At 41.2% G+C, this 16250-nt stretch overlaps 1 protein-coding gene across 1 annotated transcript in view; it reads right to left on the reverse strand.

The window, feature by feature from the left end:
- Window positions 1-16250, reverse strand: part of CPS1 (carbamoyl-phosphate synthase 1) — a 145976-nt gene that overhangs the window by 17000 nt on the left and 112726 nt on the right. Inside the window, exons 29-32 of the mRNA XM_088842007.1 lie at window positions 11328-11405; window positions 5377-5484; window positions 3421-3510; window positions 1087-1257 (exon numbers count right to left, since the gene is read on the reverse strand). Coding sequence (XP_088698133.1) covers window positions 1087-1257; window positions 3421-3510; window positions 5377-5484; window positions 11328-11405 — 447 coding nt within the window. The remainder of the gene's footprint in view (window positions 1-1086; window positions 1258-3420; window positions 3511-5376; window positions 5485-11327; window positions 11406-16250) is intronic.

Consider the following 16250-nt stretch of genomic DNA (forward strand, 5'->3'; position numbering starts at 1 on the left):
TAATGCTATTGCACACTTAACAAACTACAATATAGTGTGAATATAGCTTTTATATGCACTGAGAGGCCAAAAATTAGTGTGGAATTAATGTGGTGATCTGGAACCAAACCCACAATATCTCCAAGGCATGCCTGTATTTAGTGAACAAACCTTACATTTTCCTGGTCATTCTTCATAAAGGTGCCATCTATTTCATTACCCTCACAGTACCACTACAAAAAAATAATACCACTAAAGAAACAAGAACTAAGCAAAGGCGGTCAAGGCAGTAAAAATTTAAGTAACACCACAAGGTAACACTTTTACAAGACTCATGCATTCCTGAAAGCCTTGGTATAATTCAAGCCTTATCCTAAAAGTTATATCCAGAATTTCCATTTACTAACTAAACTGGCAGAATTAAGCATCACTTTCATAAATGTAGTTTATGTCACTCAGCTAGTTGGTTTCAAAGTTATATAATTCTAAATATTTTAATTTTTTAAATGCACAAGAGTACACATAAAGTTGCCTATAGAGAAACTGCATTGCACTATTCAAAGCAAACATTAAAAATCCCTAGTCTAGCACTTTAGTTAGAAGGTTCATAAAGTATCAAGATTATTTTTAAAATTATTATTTTTGGCTATGCTGGGTCTTTTTTTGCTCTATGGCATGGCAGCCCACTCCAGTACTCTTGCCTGGAAAATCCCATGGGCGGAGGAGCCTGGTAGGCTACAGTCCATGGGGTCACTAAGAGTCAGACATGACTGAGCGACTTCACTTTCACTTTTCACTTTCATGCATTGGAGAAGGAAATGGCAACCCACTCCAGTGTTCTTGCCTGGAGAATCCCAGGGACGGGGGAGCCTGGTGGGCTGCTGTCTATGGGGTCGCACTGAGTCGGACACGACTGAAGCAACTTAGCAGCAGCAGCATGGGGGATCTTAGTTCCAGGACCAGGGATGGAACCTACATCCCTTGCATTGGAAGGCAGATTCTCAATCACTGGACAACCAGGGAACTCCTAAGAATATTTTTTGATGAAAAATTATTCCTTTAATTCCTTTGGAACTTAAAAAATGTCTAAGATTTTTGAAAATATACCTTAATTGCAACATAGTCGGCTGGAATTATGGGATGCTCCAGTGTTGGAAGGGGTTTCTCATCAATGTGCTCTCCAATCATCACCTTGGTGGCCACATCAATGAAGTCTATTCCAAGTGTCTTGGAAACAAAGGGGAAGGATCGAGAAGCTCTCAGGTTACACTCAATCACCTGGAGAGATAACAAAATTCAAAAAGAAGAGAAAGGATGGTGAGAGGCAATGACAATATTCATCTTCTCCCTGCAACGTGGGCCCAGCTCTTGCTTTGCCAGCCTCTTCCTTGTTTCCCCCGATAGACTTTTTTTTTAATTGATTAATTTTTTAATTTAAGGATAATTGCTTCACAGAATTCTGTTGGTTTCTGCCAAACATCAACCTGAATCAGCCATAGGTATACATATGTCCCCTCCCTCTTGAACCTCCCGCTTACCTCCCTCCCCTTCCCACCACTCTAGGTTGTTACAGAGCCCCAGTTTGAGTTCCCTGTGTTATGTAACAAATTCCCATTGGAGATCTATTTTGCATATAGTAATATAAGTTTCCATGTTACTCTCTTCATATATCTCACCCTCTCCTTCCTCACCCCTGGCACCATGTCCATAAATTTGTTCTCTGTGTCTGTGTGCCACTTGTAGACTTTTGCTAACTGGTTTCCTTTTTGGTTCCCTGGTGACTCAGATGGTAAAGCATCTGCCTGCAGTGCAGGAGACCCAGGTTCGATCCCTGGGTTAGGACAATCCCCTGGAGAAGGAAATGGCAACCGACTCCAGTACTCTTGCATGAAAAATCCCATGGACAGAGGAGCCTGGTGGCCTACAGTCTATGGGGTTGCAAAGAGTCAGACATTACTGAGCTACTTCACTTTCTTTCTTTCCTTTCAGTCAGTATCTGAACTCTGACTTTTTCCCACCCCTTTCTGCGGTTCCATCCCGACACTCTCTTGAATTGAGTGCTTGTATACTCAGTTGTTCAATCGTGTCTGATTCTTTGTGACACCATGGACTGGAGCCTACCAGACTTCTCTGTCTGTGTCATTATCCCAGCAAGAATAGTGTAGTGGGTTGCCATTTCCTCCTCCAGGGGATCTTCCCAATCCCCGGAATCAAACCCGCATCTCTGGCATCTCCTGCATTGACAGGGGAATTCTTTATCACTAGCGCGACCTGGGAAGCCCCACAAGCTCCTGACAGATTTGTTTTTATGCAGAGTTCAGATCATGCCACATCCCTACTGGAAAGTCTTCAGTGGATTTCTACTGGTGCTGAGAGTGAAGTCTAGTCCTTGACAGCCTTCTATCCTCTTGCTTCAATATAGCCCTCTATGTTATCTTGTACCACTTCCCTGGTCTCAGTCTTTCTTTCCAAGTTTACCTTCCATAATTTCCCTGGAAAAATAATCTTGATAAACTCAACTGGTCACTATCTCCTAAAACACACTGAACTTTCCCATAGATGTTGTACGTGTACTGTCCTCTCTATCTTCCTTTACTTGTCATACATTCCTTAAGACCCAGCTCAAATTACAAAATCTTCCTTGAAATATTTCATTATCCACCCAAATCAGGCATATGACACTCAATTACATGCTCATACACACGTGCAGGCACAGACCCCCACCCTCACCGCACACACGCACACAGGCTCTCCCTATTCTATGCCTCCAATATCACTTTATTTGTACAGTCCTTCCAGCAGGTATTATATTCTGATTTATGTTATAGTTATCTATAAATTCATCTTCTTCCCAGTTCTCACTAAATTATGAATCTTTGAGAGCAAAAACTGGGTTCTATACATCTTTGTTGCCACCTTAGGACTTTGCATAGTAAGTGAGGAGCAATAGTGGTTACTGATTAATTATATTAAGTAGATTAAATTAATTAAGACTAACCTAATCACCTTAACATTTTTTAGATTTCTTTCTTTTTTATTTTATTGTATTTATTTATTGGTAAATGGTATCCAAAAGAGCTTTCTTTTCCTGGAAATGAATAAAGCAAAACTCCAGTGCATGTAATTATGACTATTCCACATTAATCCGAACAGATTACTTTATGATGGTCACTGCATCCATCTACACTGTACTGTAGGTGGCAGGCAGTGATCTTCTTTCCAGTGGATCAGGGTGTTTACAAAGCTGTCACTGACACATCAGTGCCTCCAAGACCAGTGCTTTCAAAAGAGGCAGGTATTATATGCTGTACAATGCCCCACACTAAGACACAATCAGCTGCCAGGGTCTCAGCTGCTCTGTGGTTGCATTCACAGAGGGACATAAACCAACAGGACCTAACACAGCAGTGGCATCCCCTCAAACAGTTTGGCATTTCTTACCAAGACATCATTTCCTTTGACAAGAAACTGGACGTTGAATGGGCCAGAGATGGCAAAAGCCTTTGCGATCTTTCGGGTAGCATCCTTCACCTAGATCAAAAGGACAATGATACCGTACTAAAGAACATTCCTTAGTTTAAAAACAAACAAAAAAGGTACAGCACCTTAAATTTAGCTTTCTTTGATTTCTCTTTACAAAGAACTACATCTCCACTAATAATGGAGTAATAATATGTAATAATAATAATGAAGTAATAATGGAGTAATAATAGAAGCCATTCTTAGGTTTCTATTAAAAAAATAATAATTATACTAAATGTTCTAAATATTCACAATAGGACAGTAGGGAAAAGAGCAAATAATGGTACAGGATTATCTTTATGCCAAATGCCCCTATCTACCTACCATCATATACTCTGGTTTCATTCTGAGGGCTAAATGGAATCCTTCAGCACTAAAAGCTGCAGTCCAAATTCTGTACCAATTTAATGACCTACCTGCTGAGAAATACAGGCCCTGAAATTACATGGTACTGCAAACAGACCAGAGAGATTTCTTTTATGTGCTTTTCTCTTCCCCTGGACTCTGCAAGGGTAGATATTACGGTCAGAAGGAAACATGATCCCTTGCAGGGAGGCGTGTGTCATCTACAGGAATTCCCGTATCCAACCAGAGCCAGAAGGATCACATACAAAGAGAGGGCACTGGTTGCTGGAATCAACAGCTCCTCCTCATTCACTGATCTTACATGCCTTTGCGGTTCAACAACTCAAAAATCAGTTACAAAAGGAAGCAGGGTCCATGACACACTGAGCTTTGAGAGATTTCAAAATATCTGAGCTTTGAGATCATTTATTCTGACATGAAAAATTAAAGCACATTTGAAATCCCAGGATACTGTTCCTTCATGCTGCTGCTATTGCAAAGCAACCTGCTACCTTCACATTCTAGAACAAGGCAAGACCTTTGGAAACCAGCCCAATGTACAACTAGCCAGACAGGCTGCCGAGATTCTGATGGCAGGATTATTGGGAAGTCTCATTTAAAAAGCTAATCTTCACCTCACATACCTGAAGACTAGAGGAACATTCCCAAGTTATTTATGATGGCAGTCTCTAAGATGAAACCTAGCAATGTATACTGAATACTGAGGCAGAATCATCATTCTTGGAAAGGTCATTAAGGTAGCAGTTTCAAAAGAGACACTGGAAGAGACATATCTTAAAGTACTTTTTGAGTGAGGGTAAGGACTCACTGGAAAAGACTCTGATGCTGGGAAAGGTTGGGGGCGGGAGGAGACAGGGATGACAGAGAATGAGATGGCTGGATGGCATCACCAACTCTGTGGACATGAGTTTGAGTGAACTCCGGGAGTTGGTGATGGACAGGGCAGCCTGGCGTGCTGTGATTCATGGGGTCACAGAGAGTCGGACACGACTGAGTGACTGAACTGAACTGAACTGAAGGGTAGACAGTGAAAGCATTGGATCCAGAAGGTTCTCACGTGACTGTTGCATATCTGCTTCTAACTGAGAAATATTACTTTAGGTGTTGCTCAGGTGTAAGTGGCTCAAATATTAGAATCATCTGCAGCAGTAGTTATCCAAATATAGTCCCCAGACCAGCAGGAATAGAATCACAAGGGAACTTGATAAAAATGCAAATTCTAGGGCCCCGAACTACAGAATCAAAACTGGGGATGGAATCCCACAACCTTTTAACAAGTCCCCCAGGTGGTAACAGCAAGCACAATTAGAAGCCTATTGCACTAGAATACAATCAAGAGTTCTAAGGGGCAAAAAAGGAAGCTGTTCTCTTTAAAATACACAGCAAACTCAGAGGAAGAAGTCCCCTTCGTAATTAAATTTTACCTGGGGTATGTCCTATCATACTACTTAGTTTAAAAATCTGCTTTAAATCTTTTCCCCTCTTCCACCTTTATTTATAAATGATGACCTTTTCAATGGCTCCTTGGCTGATGGTCTGTGTGGGCAGCATCAGAGTAGCATCCCCTGAGTGGACACCTGCATCCTCCACGTGTTCAGAAATGGCATGGGAGATGACCTGGTCAAAAGAAAATTTGAGAAAGAGTTGTCAGCTTTTCTTCAATGAAGCTGCTGCCTGGCGTACCCCCTTAATTCTAATAGGTACCTCCAGCATTGAGCAGTTTCTTTGCTAAGTCTCTAATGAGGGGGCAGAAGGAACCACACATGCAGCCTCACCAAGCCTCCCTGTTCAGTGACAGATCACCTTGTGGAGCAGCTGAGAGTGTCTGAGAGCTTACCTCCCTATTCCATTGATTGGAATCGGTATAAATGCTAGGAAAAGAAGGTAATTAAGCCAACTCATAGCACTACTGGTAAAGAACCCAACTGCAAATGTAGGAGACTCAAGAGACATGGGTTCAAACCCCGGGTTGGGAAAATCCCCTGGAGGAGGATGCAGCAACCCACTCCAGTATTCTTGCCTGGAGAACCCCATGGACAGAGGAGACTTGTTGGGCTACCATCCACAGGGTCTCAAAGTGTCAGACATGACTGAGTGACTAAAACTTTCACACTAAACTTTCAAGCCAATTTGTAATGACTTTGAAGAATAGATAGGAAACTAAAGCATTCTGGGGTACTGGAGACATCTTTGTCCTTTCTTTCCAGGTTAAGTTTTAAACACTGGAAAAGAAAAGACAGGAGAGGTGCTTAGGTAAATGTCATAACTTAGGTGGATCAGAAAGAAAAGCTAAGATCTGAACATCAAGGGATTCTTATCACCTCCACACCATAACCAAATGAGCTAATTTGCCACCTACAAGAGATCGTTAAATGGAAATTTGAGACAGGAGGAAGTGCGTGTTTCATCACTCAGTCATGCCTGACTCTTTGCAACCCCATGGACCATAGCTTACCAGGCCCCTCTGTCCATGGAATTTTTCAGGCAAGAATACTGGAGTGGGTTGCCATTTCCTCCTCCAGGGGATCTTCCTGAAGATAGAAGGAAAATAAGAGGAAAATATTCTTGTCCTCTTTTAAAGGTAAGAAAATCAAGTCAATATAAGAATAAATAATGCAAGTACAAATGTCTGTATGACCAAGACAGGATTTTGAACGCTTATCTGTCAGATTGCAAAGTTTATGGCCTCAGTCACTATAGCCTGAATGTTAACAGTATGTGTGTCTTCAGAGAATGATAAAGCTGAGAGTGGGGGAGAATAGTTGGGTAACTGTAAAAGACTTAAATAAATTACAGTGAAAATTTGTTTGTCCAATTTACTGATGACTTAAAGCAAAGTGACATTTGAGTGCCAGTACTCCTGCTGTTGCTTCCCTGATAGCTCAGTTGGTAAAGAATCTGCCTGCAATGCAGAAGACCCTGGTTCAAGTCCTGGGTCAGGAAGATCTGCTGAAGAAGGGACAGGCTACCCACACCAGTATTCTTGGGATTCTCTTGTGGCTCAGCTGGTAAAGAATCCACCTGCAATGCAGGAGACCTGGGTTCAATCCTTGGGTTGGGAAGATCCCCTGGAGAAGGGAAAGGCTGCCCACTCCAGTACTCTGGCCTGGAGAATTTCATGGACTATATAGTCCATGGGGTTGCAAAGAGTCAGGCACAACTGAGCGACTTTCACTTTCATTCCTGCTGTCACTTATGAGTTCTGGGACCTGGGCAAGGTACTTTAGGTGTTAAGCCATGGTTGCCGATAAGATAGGAATGAAAATGGTATCTGCCTCATAGAATGTTTGTAAGGATCAAAAAGAACACAAGTACAGAGTCTGGAATGATATTTAGTGTAGAGTAAACACTCAAATTTTTTATACTGTCTAGAAATGAGCAGGCAATGTCCCACTGATCAAACCAGTCATCCTAAAGGAAATCAGTCCTGAATATTCATTGGAAGTGATGCTGAAGCTGAAGCTTCAATACTTTGGCCACCTGATGTGCAGACCAGACTCACTGAAAAAGACCCTGATGCTGGGAAAGACTGATGGCAGGAGGAGAAGGGATCAACAGAGGATGAGATGTTGGATGGCATCACCGATTCAATGGACATAAGTTTGACCAAAGTCCAGGAGATAGTGAAGGATAGGGAACCCTGGCATGCTGCAGTACAGGAGGTCACAGAATCAGACACAAATGAGCCACTGAACAGCAACAATGTCCCACTGAGCTCTGAAAACATTATAACATGTCTGAAGTACTATGTCCATTCTTGAGTGTGACTGTTTAAAAATTATGTGAACAACCTGAAATACTTCCAAAAGAAGGAATCCAGAAGATAAGCAATGTTGGGGTCTAAGAGAAGCTTAGGAAAAGAGCATAGCCTAGGAAATTGGAATTAAGACCAATAGACCAGCATTACTTTACCAGCACAATATTTGAAAAAACACAAATGTATGTAGGTCAGTCTTACATTCTCTACTTCCACATTGGTATAGTCACATTCCTCCTATGTTACACCTCAGTCTCAAATACTTAAAATGTTGAAAAGAGGAAAAGATTATACATATGCTCAATAACTCTGGAGGTCAGGAGGTCAGGGATGAAAATTCTAGGGAGGCGTATCATAGAAAAGGAATATATTAGAAGTCCAAGAAATAAAAGCAAAAACTATATACATATATATATATATATACATATATCATATTGCATCTTTTTTTGCTTTGTATAACCAAAAGAGTTAAACAGAAAACAAATGACAACTTTCCAGGGATTGGAAGGAAAACTAAGACAAACTGAGACAGCATATTATAAAGCAAAGACATCACTTGGCCAACAAAGGTCCATATAGTCAAAACTATGTTTGCTTGTTTGTTTGATTTTTCCAGTAGTCATGTATGGATGTGAGAGTTGGACCATAAAGAAGGCTGAGTGATGAAAAATTGATACTTTTGAAATGCGGTGCTGGAGAAGACTCTTGAGAGTCCCTTGGACTGCATGGAGAACAAACCAATCAATTCTAAAGGAAAGCAACACTGAATATTCATTGGAAGGACTGATGCTGAAGCTCTAATACTTTGGCCACCTGATGTGAAGAACTGACTCATTGGAAAACACCCTGATGCTGGAAAAGATTGAAGGCAATGGGAGAAGAGTGCAGCAGAGGATGAGATGATAGGTAGCATCACCAACTCAATGGCCGTGAATTCAGCAAACATTTCATGCAAAGATGGGCTCAATGAAGGACAGAAATGGTATGGACCTGACAGAGGCAGGATATTAAGAAGGGGTGGCAAGAATACACAGAACTATACAAAAAAGATCTTCACGACCCAGACAATCATGATAGAAAGGCCCAAACATCACTACAAACAAAGTTAGTGGAGGTGATGGAATTCCAGTTGAGCTACTTCAAATCCTGAAAGATGATGCTGTGAAAGTGCTGAACTTTATATGCCAGCAAAATTGGAACACTCAGCAGTGGCCACAGGACTGGAAAGGGTCAGTTTTCATTCCAATCCCAAAGAAAGGCAATGCCAAAGAATGCTCAAACTACTGCACAATTGCATTCATCTCACACACTAGTAAAGTGATGCTCAAAATTCTCCAAGCCAGGCTTCAGCAATATGTGAACCGTGAACTTCCAGATGTTCAAGATGGTTGTAGAAAAGGCAGAGGAAACAGAGATCAAGTTACCAACATCCACTAGTTCATCAAAAAAGCAAGAGAGTCCCAGAAAAAAAACATCTATTTCTGCTTTATTGACTATGCCAAAGCCTTTCACTGTGTAGATCACAATAAACTGTGTAAAATTCTGAAGGAGATGGGAATACCAGACCACCTGACCTGCCTCTTGAGAAACATGTATGCAGGTCAGGAAGCAACAGTTAAAACTGGACATGGAACAGCAGACTGATTCCAAATAGAAAAACGAGTAGGTCAAGGCTGTATATTGTCACCCTGCTTATTTAACTTCTATGCAGAGTACATCATAAGAAATGCTGGGCTGGAAGAAGCACACGCTGGAATCAAGATTGCCGGGAGAAATGTCAATAACCTCAGATATGCAGATGCCACCACCCTTATGGCAGAAAGTGAAGAAGAACTAAAGAACCTCTTGATGAAAATGAAACAGGAGAGTGAAAAAGTTGGCTTAAAGCTCAGCATTCAGAAAACTAAAATCATGGCATCTGGTCCCATCATTTCCTGGGAAATAGATGGGGAAACAGTGGCTGACTTTATTTCGGGGGGGGCTCCAAAATCACTGCAGATGTTGATTGCAGCCATGAAATTAAAAGATGCTTACTCCTTGGAAGGGAAGTTATGAGCAACCTAGACAGCATATTAAAAAGCAGAGGCATTACTTTGTTAACAAAGGTCCATCTAGTCAAAGCTATGGTTTTTCCAGTGGTCATGTATGAATGTGAGAGTTGGACTATAAAGAAAGCTGAATGCTGAAGAATTGATGCTTTTGAACTGTGGTGTTGGAGAAGACTCTTGAGAGTCCCTTGGACTGCAAAGGAGATCCAACCAGTCCATCCTAAAGATCAGTCCTGGGTGTTCATTGGAAGGACTGATGTTGAAGCTGAAACTGCAATACTTTGGCCACCTGATGCAAAGAGCTGACTCATTTGAAAAGACCCTGATGCTAGGAAAGATTGACGGCAGGAGGAGAAGGGAACAATGGAGGATGACATGGTTGGATGGCATCACCGACATAATGGACATGAGTTTGGGTAGGGTCCGGGAGTTGGTGATGGACAGGGAGGCCTGGTGTGCTACGGTTTATGGGATCGCAAAGAGTCAGACATGACTGAGCGACTGAACTGAACTGAAGGAGATGGTGAAGGACATAAAGCCTGGACTGCTGTAGTCCATGGAGTCACAAAGAGTCAAACATCACTTAATGACTAAATTACAAAAGTGTGCTTAAACTGTAGATTATATAAGAGGTCATCAAGTGTAAAGTAGAAGATGAAGTCCAAGATATTTCCTTAAAGCAAATAGAATGACACGGACTCTAAAATATATTTTTCTCTGTTTCAAAATAAGTAATAAATGTCTTACTAGTACAACCTTAAAACTAAAGAAAGGCATTCTTCATACTTTCATTTCTCCCTGAAGTTAGACACATTGATTGTATTAGTGATAACAGATGTGATATGGTAAGTCAATTTTATATTATCTTTATCCATCAGCTCTGTTTAGTTTTGTCTTTATTAACCCAATAAAAAGGGGGTGGGTGAAAAATCAAGAGAGACGAAGAAGTAGAGATTCAATGAGGAACTTCAGAAAGAAAAGTATCAGATTTTTTTATGATATCCACTGAAACATAAAAAGAAACCCACAGACAAAGGAAAATTAGAGAGAATATCTATTCAAAAAGAATACATACAGGATGATAACTAATTTTGAATATCATCAAAGAGAAATTCTAACATGAAAAGCAGAAGAAATGATACGTATGACACGCCTGAATTGTCAGTGAATTTGAACATTTTTTTGACTGATCAGCTTGTCCATTATTATTAGAGACCTATTTCGTAGAAATCATGAGCTCTAATCTGTGCAAGGAGATCCAACCAGTCCATTCTAAAGGAGATCAATCCTGGGTGTTCACTGGAAGGACTGATGCTAAAGCTGAAACTGCAATACTTTGGCCACCTCATGCGACGAGTTGACTCACTGGAAAAGACTCTGATGCTGAGAGGGATTGCAGGCAGGAGGAGAAGGGGATGACAGACAGTGAGATGGCTGGATGGCATCACCGACTCGATGGACATGAGTTTGAGTGAACTCTGGGAGTTGGTGATGGACAGGGAGGCCTGGCATGCTGTGATTCATGGGGTCGCAAAGAGTCGGACACAACTGAGCGACTGAACTGAACTGAATCTGTGCTATGTTTCTAAATTGCCAAGGAAAAAAACTGATGGGAAGGCAGGGATGGGGGAAGTTTGGGGTGATACAACACTTACTCGTCCATCTTTGCCAACAGCATCCATTTCCACTTCCCGGGCCCCCTCAATAAATTTCGTCAGCACCACTGGGTGTTCCTGTCATCAAGGAAAATGCGGGCAGGGATAGAACCTTTAGTTGAAATTTTATGCAAAGTGTCAAGTAAATCATGTACCTTAAGTCAATACTTGGCAATACTTGAAAAAAAACTGCTCCACACACAGCACAAACTCATTAGCCAGTCTGTTTGGTACGAACAAGGTCACTGTCTGCTTACAGTGAGGAAGAGGAACTCTTTCTCCAATTTTGAGTCCTCAGTAAATTGACCATGAGTTTTGAAATTTCAAATGTAAATTCTAGGTGAGTTAGAGAAAAAAAAGGAGGCAAAGGAGAGGGCAGAATGAGGTTCCTTTTCTTGCCTCCAGAATTATAAATATCTCTCTATTTTATTTATATCAGTTTTTGGTGCAGATATTTTTTCTCTTCCTTATCTTTTCCAAGCACTACAATTTCCTCAATCACTTCTCTACATGAAAATTGAGAACTTAGAAGGAGACCAGTATTTTGTTTCAGTTTTGTTAGACCAAAGATGGAATTCTTTACCTGAAATTGGCATGCTTTAAATCACTTCTACAATATGACGTTTGCAACTGCAAAATCAAACATTCTTCAGAATCTTCTTGCTTTCTCAGCCCTTTCAGACCCCTGAATATTCTTTACCTTCTTCCTGCACTCAGTTCCTCCACAGCAGCACTGCAATGCCCTCCACAGCCCGATCACTATGTGCTTTTTCCAAACTAAATGAAGTGGTTGAATGACCTCCAGAGTTTAAACATCTCTTCTCGTCTTTGCACGAGACCCTAGCACACTGCACACATGCTGTTTTCTTGTCAAAACCTGCCTTTACCTATCTCCACGCCTCTCCTCCCCCAGTGTACACCAGCTTCTCTCCTCACTTCATCTTCCAAATTTCAACCCATCCTTCACCAGTACCACCTCCTCCCTGAAGCCTTCTCTAAACATCTCTTTTTGTTCTGAACACAAACCCCTTTTGCCCACTATCATGGAGTTCATCATCTTTTGCATGTGTGTTGAATTTAATCTATCTTATCTCCTTTAGCAGAACACTTTAAATAGAATGGAATTTAGTGAAAAATTCAAAATAACCCATGTCTTATGCCATAAATAAGCTGTTCTCTTCTTAAATTTATTATTAAATGAAGAAACTTCCCCTACTCCCTTTTCTTCAAAAGCCTATTAGGCATTAAACTGTTGGTTAGCCACACACATACACAAAAAAACTTTTTAATCTCTTTTCCTTCTTTTTAAAATATTGAAATTTACTGTTAGCAGGCCTGTTAGAGCTGTATTGGGACCTTTGTGGGAATTTTCCACAAAATATATAATGATAACAATATAACTGCAAAAAAAAAAAAAAGATAAAGTTCTATAGCTGTCTTAGTTTCTCTAGCCTAGCCTAAGACAGGGGTTCTTGTTCAAGTGATTTATTAAGGGATTGAGAAAAGCAGGATGGGACACAAGGAAAAATACTAGGTAGTTTGTGGGGTCACTGGGGACTGGATTCAGCTTTACCCCATAGGGAGCTCTGAGTTACAGCACAGAGTAAGTCCTAAGTTGAAGCAAAGGGCAGTCACTGTCCAGGGTTTGAGGGTGGTGGTGAGGTGAGGGGTCTTGCTTCCTGGTGCCAGAAGCTCCTATATGACTGAGAATAGTTATCTTCAGTGGGCTTCCCAGGTGGCACAGTGGTTAAGAAGCTACTTGCCAGTGCAAAAGAGATGAGTTTGATCCCTGGGTTGGGAAGAGCTCCTGGAACAGGAAATGTCAACCCACTCCAGTATTCTTGCCTGGGAAATACCAAGGACAGAGGAGCCTGATGGGCTACAGTCCATGGGGTCACTAAGAATCAGACACGACTTAGCAACTAAACAATGACAAGTTATCCTGAGAAATGTAGCTGGGAGGTATCATCAGCTATCACAGCAGCTGGGGGGCATGGGTGCTCCCACAGGTAAAGGATCTGAGAGTGGCAACAACATCATTCTCTATCTTGACATTTATAAATAGCCCTTACTATGTTGAGGGAGAAGATTTGTTAATAAATTTCAACCTTTCAGCAGTTGGCTTTCTTAAAGCACTTTCTTCCTTAGGAATCCATGATCACATTTTCATGCTTCTTTCTCAGACTCCTTCATGGTTCTTTCTTCCCTACCCAGCCCCCAAATGCCAGTATTCTTTTCATCTCTGTCTTAACTGTTCCTTTTCCTCTATACTCTCCCCAGAGACTGCTTCCAATCTTAAAACTTCAGTTACAATAATATGCTATTGACTTCCAAATCTATCTTTATCTCTCTCTCTTTAGCTGAGATCTCGATCTTCGATTTCGAATCTATATAACCCTCTCCTTTCAAAACATCTATATTTGAACTCTTCACAGGCACCACATATTCAAAAGGTCAAAAATTAAACATGATTTTCTCCTCTAAAATTTCTCTCCTTAAGTGTTCCTTGTTTCAATAAATGGAGCCTCCATCCATACAGTTGTCTAAGCAGAAACTCAGGAATCATCCTTCATCCTCTCTTCACCCTCCATCTCCATCCATTCAAATCCTGAATGAACATCCTCAATATTTCTAGAACACATGCCCTTCCCTCCATCTGTACTATCACTGATCTTTTTTTTTTTTCTTTTTTGGCCCCAACACACGGCACGTGGGATCTTAGTTCCCCAACCAGGGATCATACCTGCACCCCTTGTCTTGGAAGTGCAGAGTCTTAACCACTGAACTGCTGGGGAAGCCCCTTTACTCTCATTATTCTTTTATATATATATAATTTCATTTATTTATTTGGGGGTGTACCAGGTCTTTATTGCTACAAGGGCTTTTCTCTAGGTGCAGCAAGAGTTGTATTGCATGGGCTTCTCACTGCGGTGATTTTTCTTGTTGCAGAGCAAGGGCTCTAGGGTGTGAAGTCTTCAGCGGTTTAGCAAGAAGGCTCAGTAGTTGCAGCTCCCAGCTCTAGAGCACAGGATCAATAATTATGATGCACGGACTTAGCTGCTTCACGCCACGTGGGATCTCCCCGGATCAGGAACTGAACCTGTGTCTCCTGCACTGGCAGGTAGATTCTTTACCACTGAGCCACCAGGGAAGCCCTACTATCATCATTCTGACCCAAGGCACTGTCATCTCTACCCTGAGCTACACAATAGCCTCCTAACCTCTTTCCATGAATTCAGTCTTGTCCCAGATTTATTTCACTCTCTGCTCTTCAGAAGAGAAATTTTTCTTAAACCATCAATTGTTCCTTTTCTGTAATGGAAGTGTAATTGATTCACACTTTTGCATTAGTTTCAGGTGTACGGCACAGTGATTCAGTATTCAGAAAACATGACTAAGATCTAAACTCAATGACTGACAAGGCTCTCTCTATCTGCTCCTTCACATTATAATTAACACTTCCTACCATGTTTGGCATCCTAGCCATATAAGTGAGTGCTTTGTCAGTTTCTGGAAACTTCATGCCCTTTCTCAGCTTCAGGCCTTTATACTTGCTGTCCTTTCTTCCTTCATACCCATAACGTAAACCTTTTAATTCTGAATCAACAATTCTGACCCAAATTAAATGTCCCTTCTTCAGGGACTGGTCCCCAATTCTTTTATACTTTCCCTCAACATCACGTATTTTTGCTCATCATATTGAATCATAATTATTTGATGTCTTATGTTCCTAATAAAAAGGGTCATCTTTGAGCACAGAGACTCTCTTTTCATGAATGTAATTTCTGATTCTGAGAATACTGCCATTATAGAGCAGGTGCTAAATATGAATGGATATATAATAGCTCATCGAACCTGGGTCTCCTGCATTTCAGCCAGATTCTTTACCATCTGAGCCACCAGGAAAGCCCTACATGGCAGGTCATAATGAGTGGTAGTTTTACTCTAAGTTCACTGAATTGAGAATCCCAGGTCCTGCTGTAGTTTGACTTCAACCTAGTCCTCCATTAGGCCATCTCTATGATACAACTTTGGGCCTGTTAGGATTCTATCCATATGAAAAAAAAAATTTTTTTTAATATTCTACCAAATAGAGGGCCTATGAAATCCAATATCCCAGACGGAGAAAACCTGCCTCATCACTCACATGAGACTAGCTGGGTGTAGCTGCTATTTTCTCAAAACGTGAGAGTTGCAGGATCCCTCTCAGGGAGTGCAATAGAGAAGAAGACCATGTCTGACTCCAGAACACATTAATGAAAACTGGCCCGTTGGAGAGAGTCCCTCGTCAGTTACCTAACTTTCACACAAAAGTGAATTCAAAACCCACTTGGTTGCTTTGTTTTCTACTCTCTGTCTCTCCTCCCTCTTTATCATTACCCAGTCTTTACACTGAACAGATTTCTATGGGGAGCAGCTATCACACAGAGAGGAAGCCCGCTTCATGTGTGCAGGAACTATCCACACTCTTTATTCCTCTTTGAAGTGCCTGTGATTTCACTGCTTGGCTCCCTCCAAACTCCGCTTGCCTAACATCAAACTCTTCTCTATGAGTTGTGCTTTCTCTCTCTCTCCTTTTTTCTCTTTTAGCCCCAACTAGCTTTTGAAAGCTTTTAAAAAGAAAGTGTTACTTTTATCCTCTACAGTATGAGGTCTGCAGATCAATAACCCCACTGGGTACATCTTAAATGGATCACACTGAGGTAACGCAGAAGGAGAAAGTAAAAGCTGGGGGCAGTGGAGGAAGGTGGTTGAGTGGCCAGAAAATTATAAACATTTTCATTAACTTACAAATGGAATGTACCAGAATGAGAAAAATCAATAGGTGAGTGAGGGGATTTACTATTAAAGTTGCAGGGTTGACTAAGGCAAAGAACATCTCTCCAGGTCTGAGAATTAAAAATCAGGGAAGCCTTCACTTTG

The sequence above is a fragment of the Moschus berezovskii genome, chromosome 2 (genome assembly GCF_049115385.1).
Source record: "Moschus berezovskii isolate FMDL1 chromosome 2, NW_MosBer_1.0, whole genome shotgun sequence".
Classification (NCBI taxonomy): Eukaryota; Metazoa; Chordata; class Mammalia; order Artiodactyla; family Moschidae; genus Moschus; species Moschus berezovskii.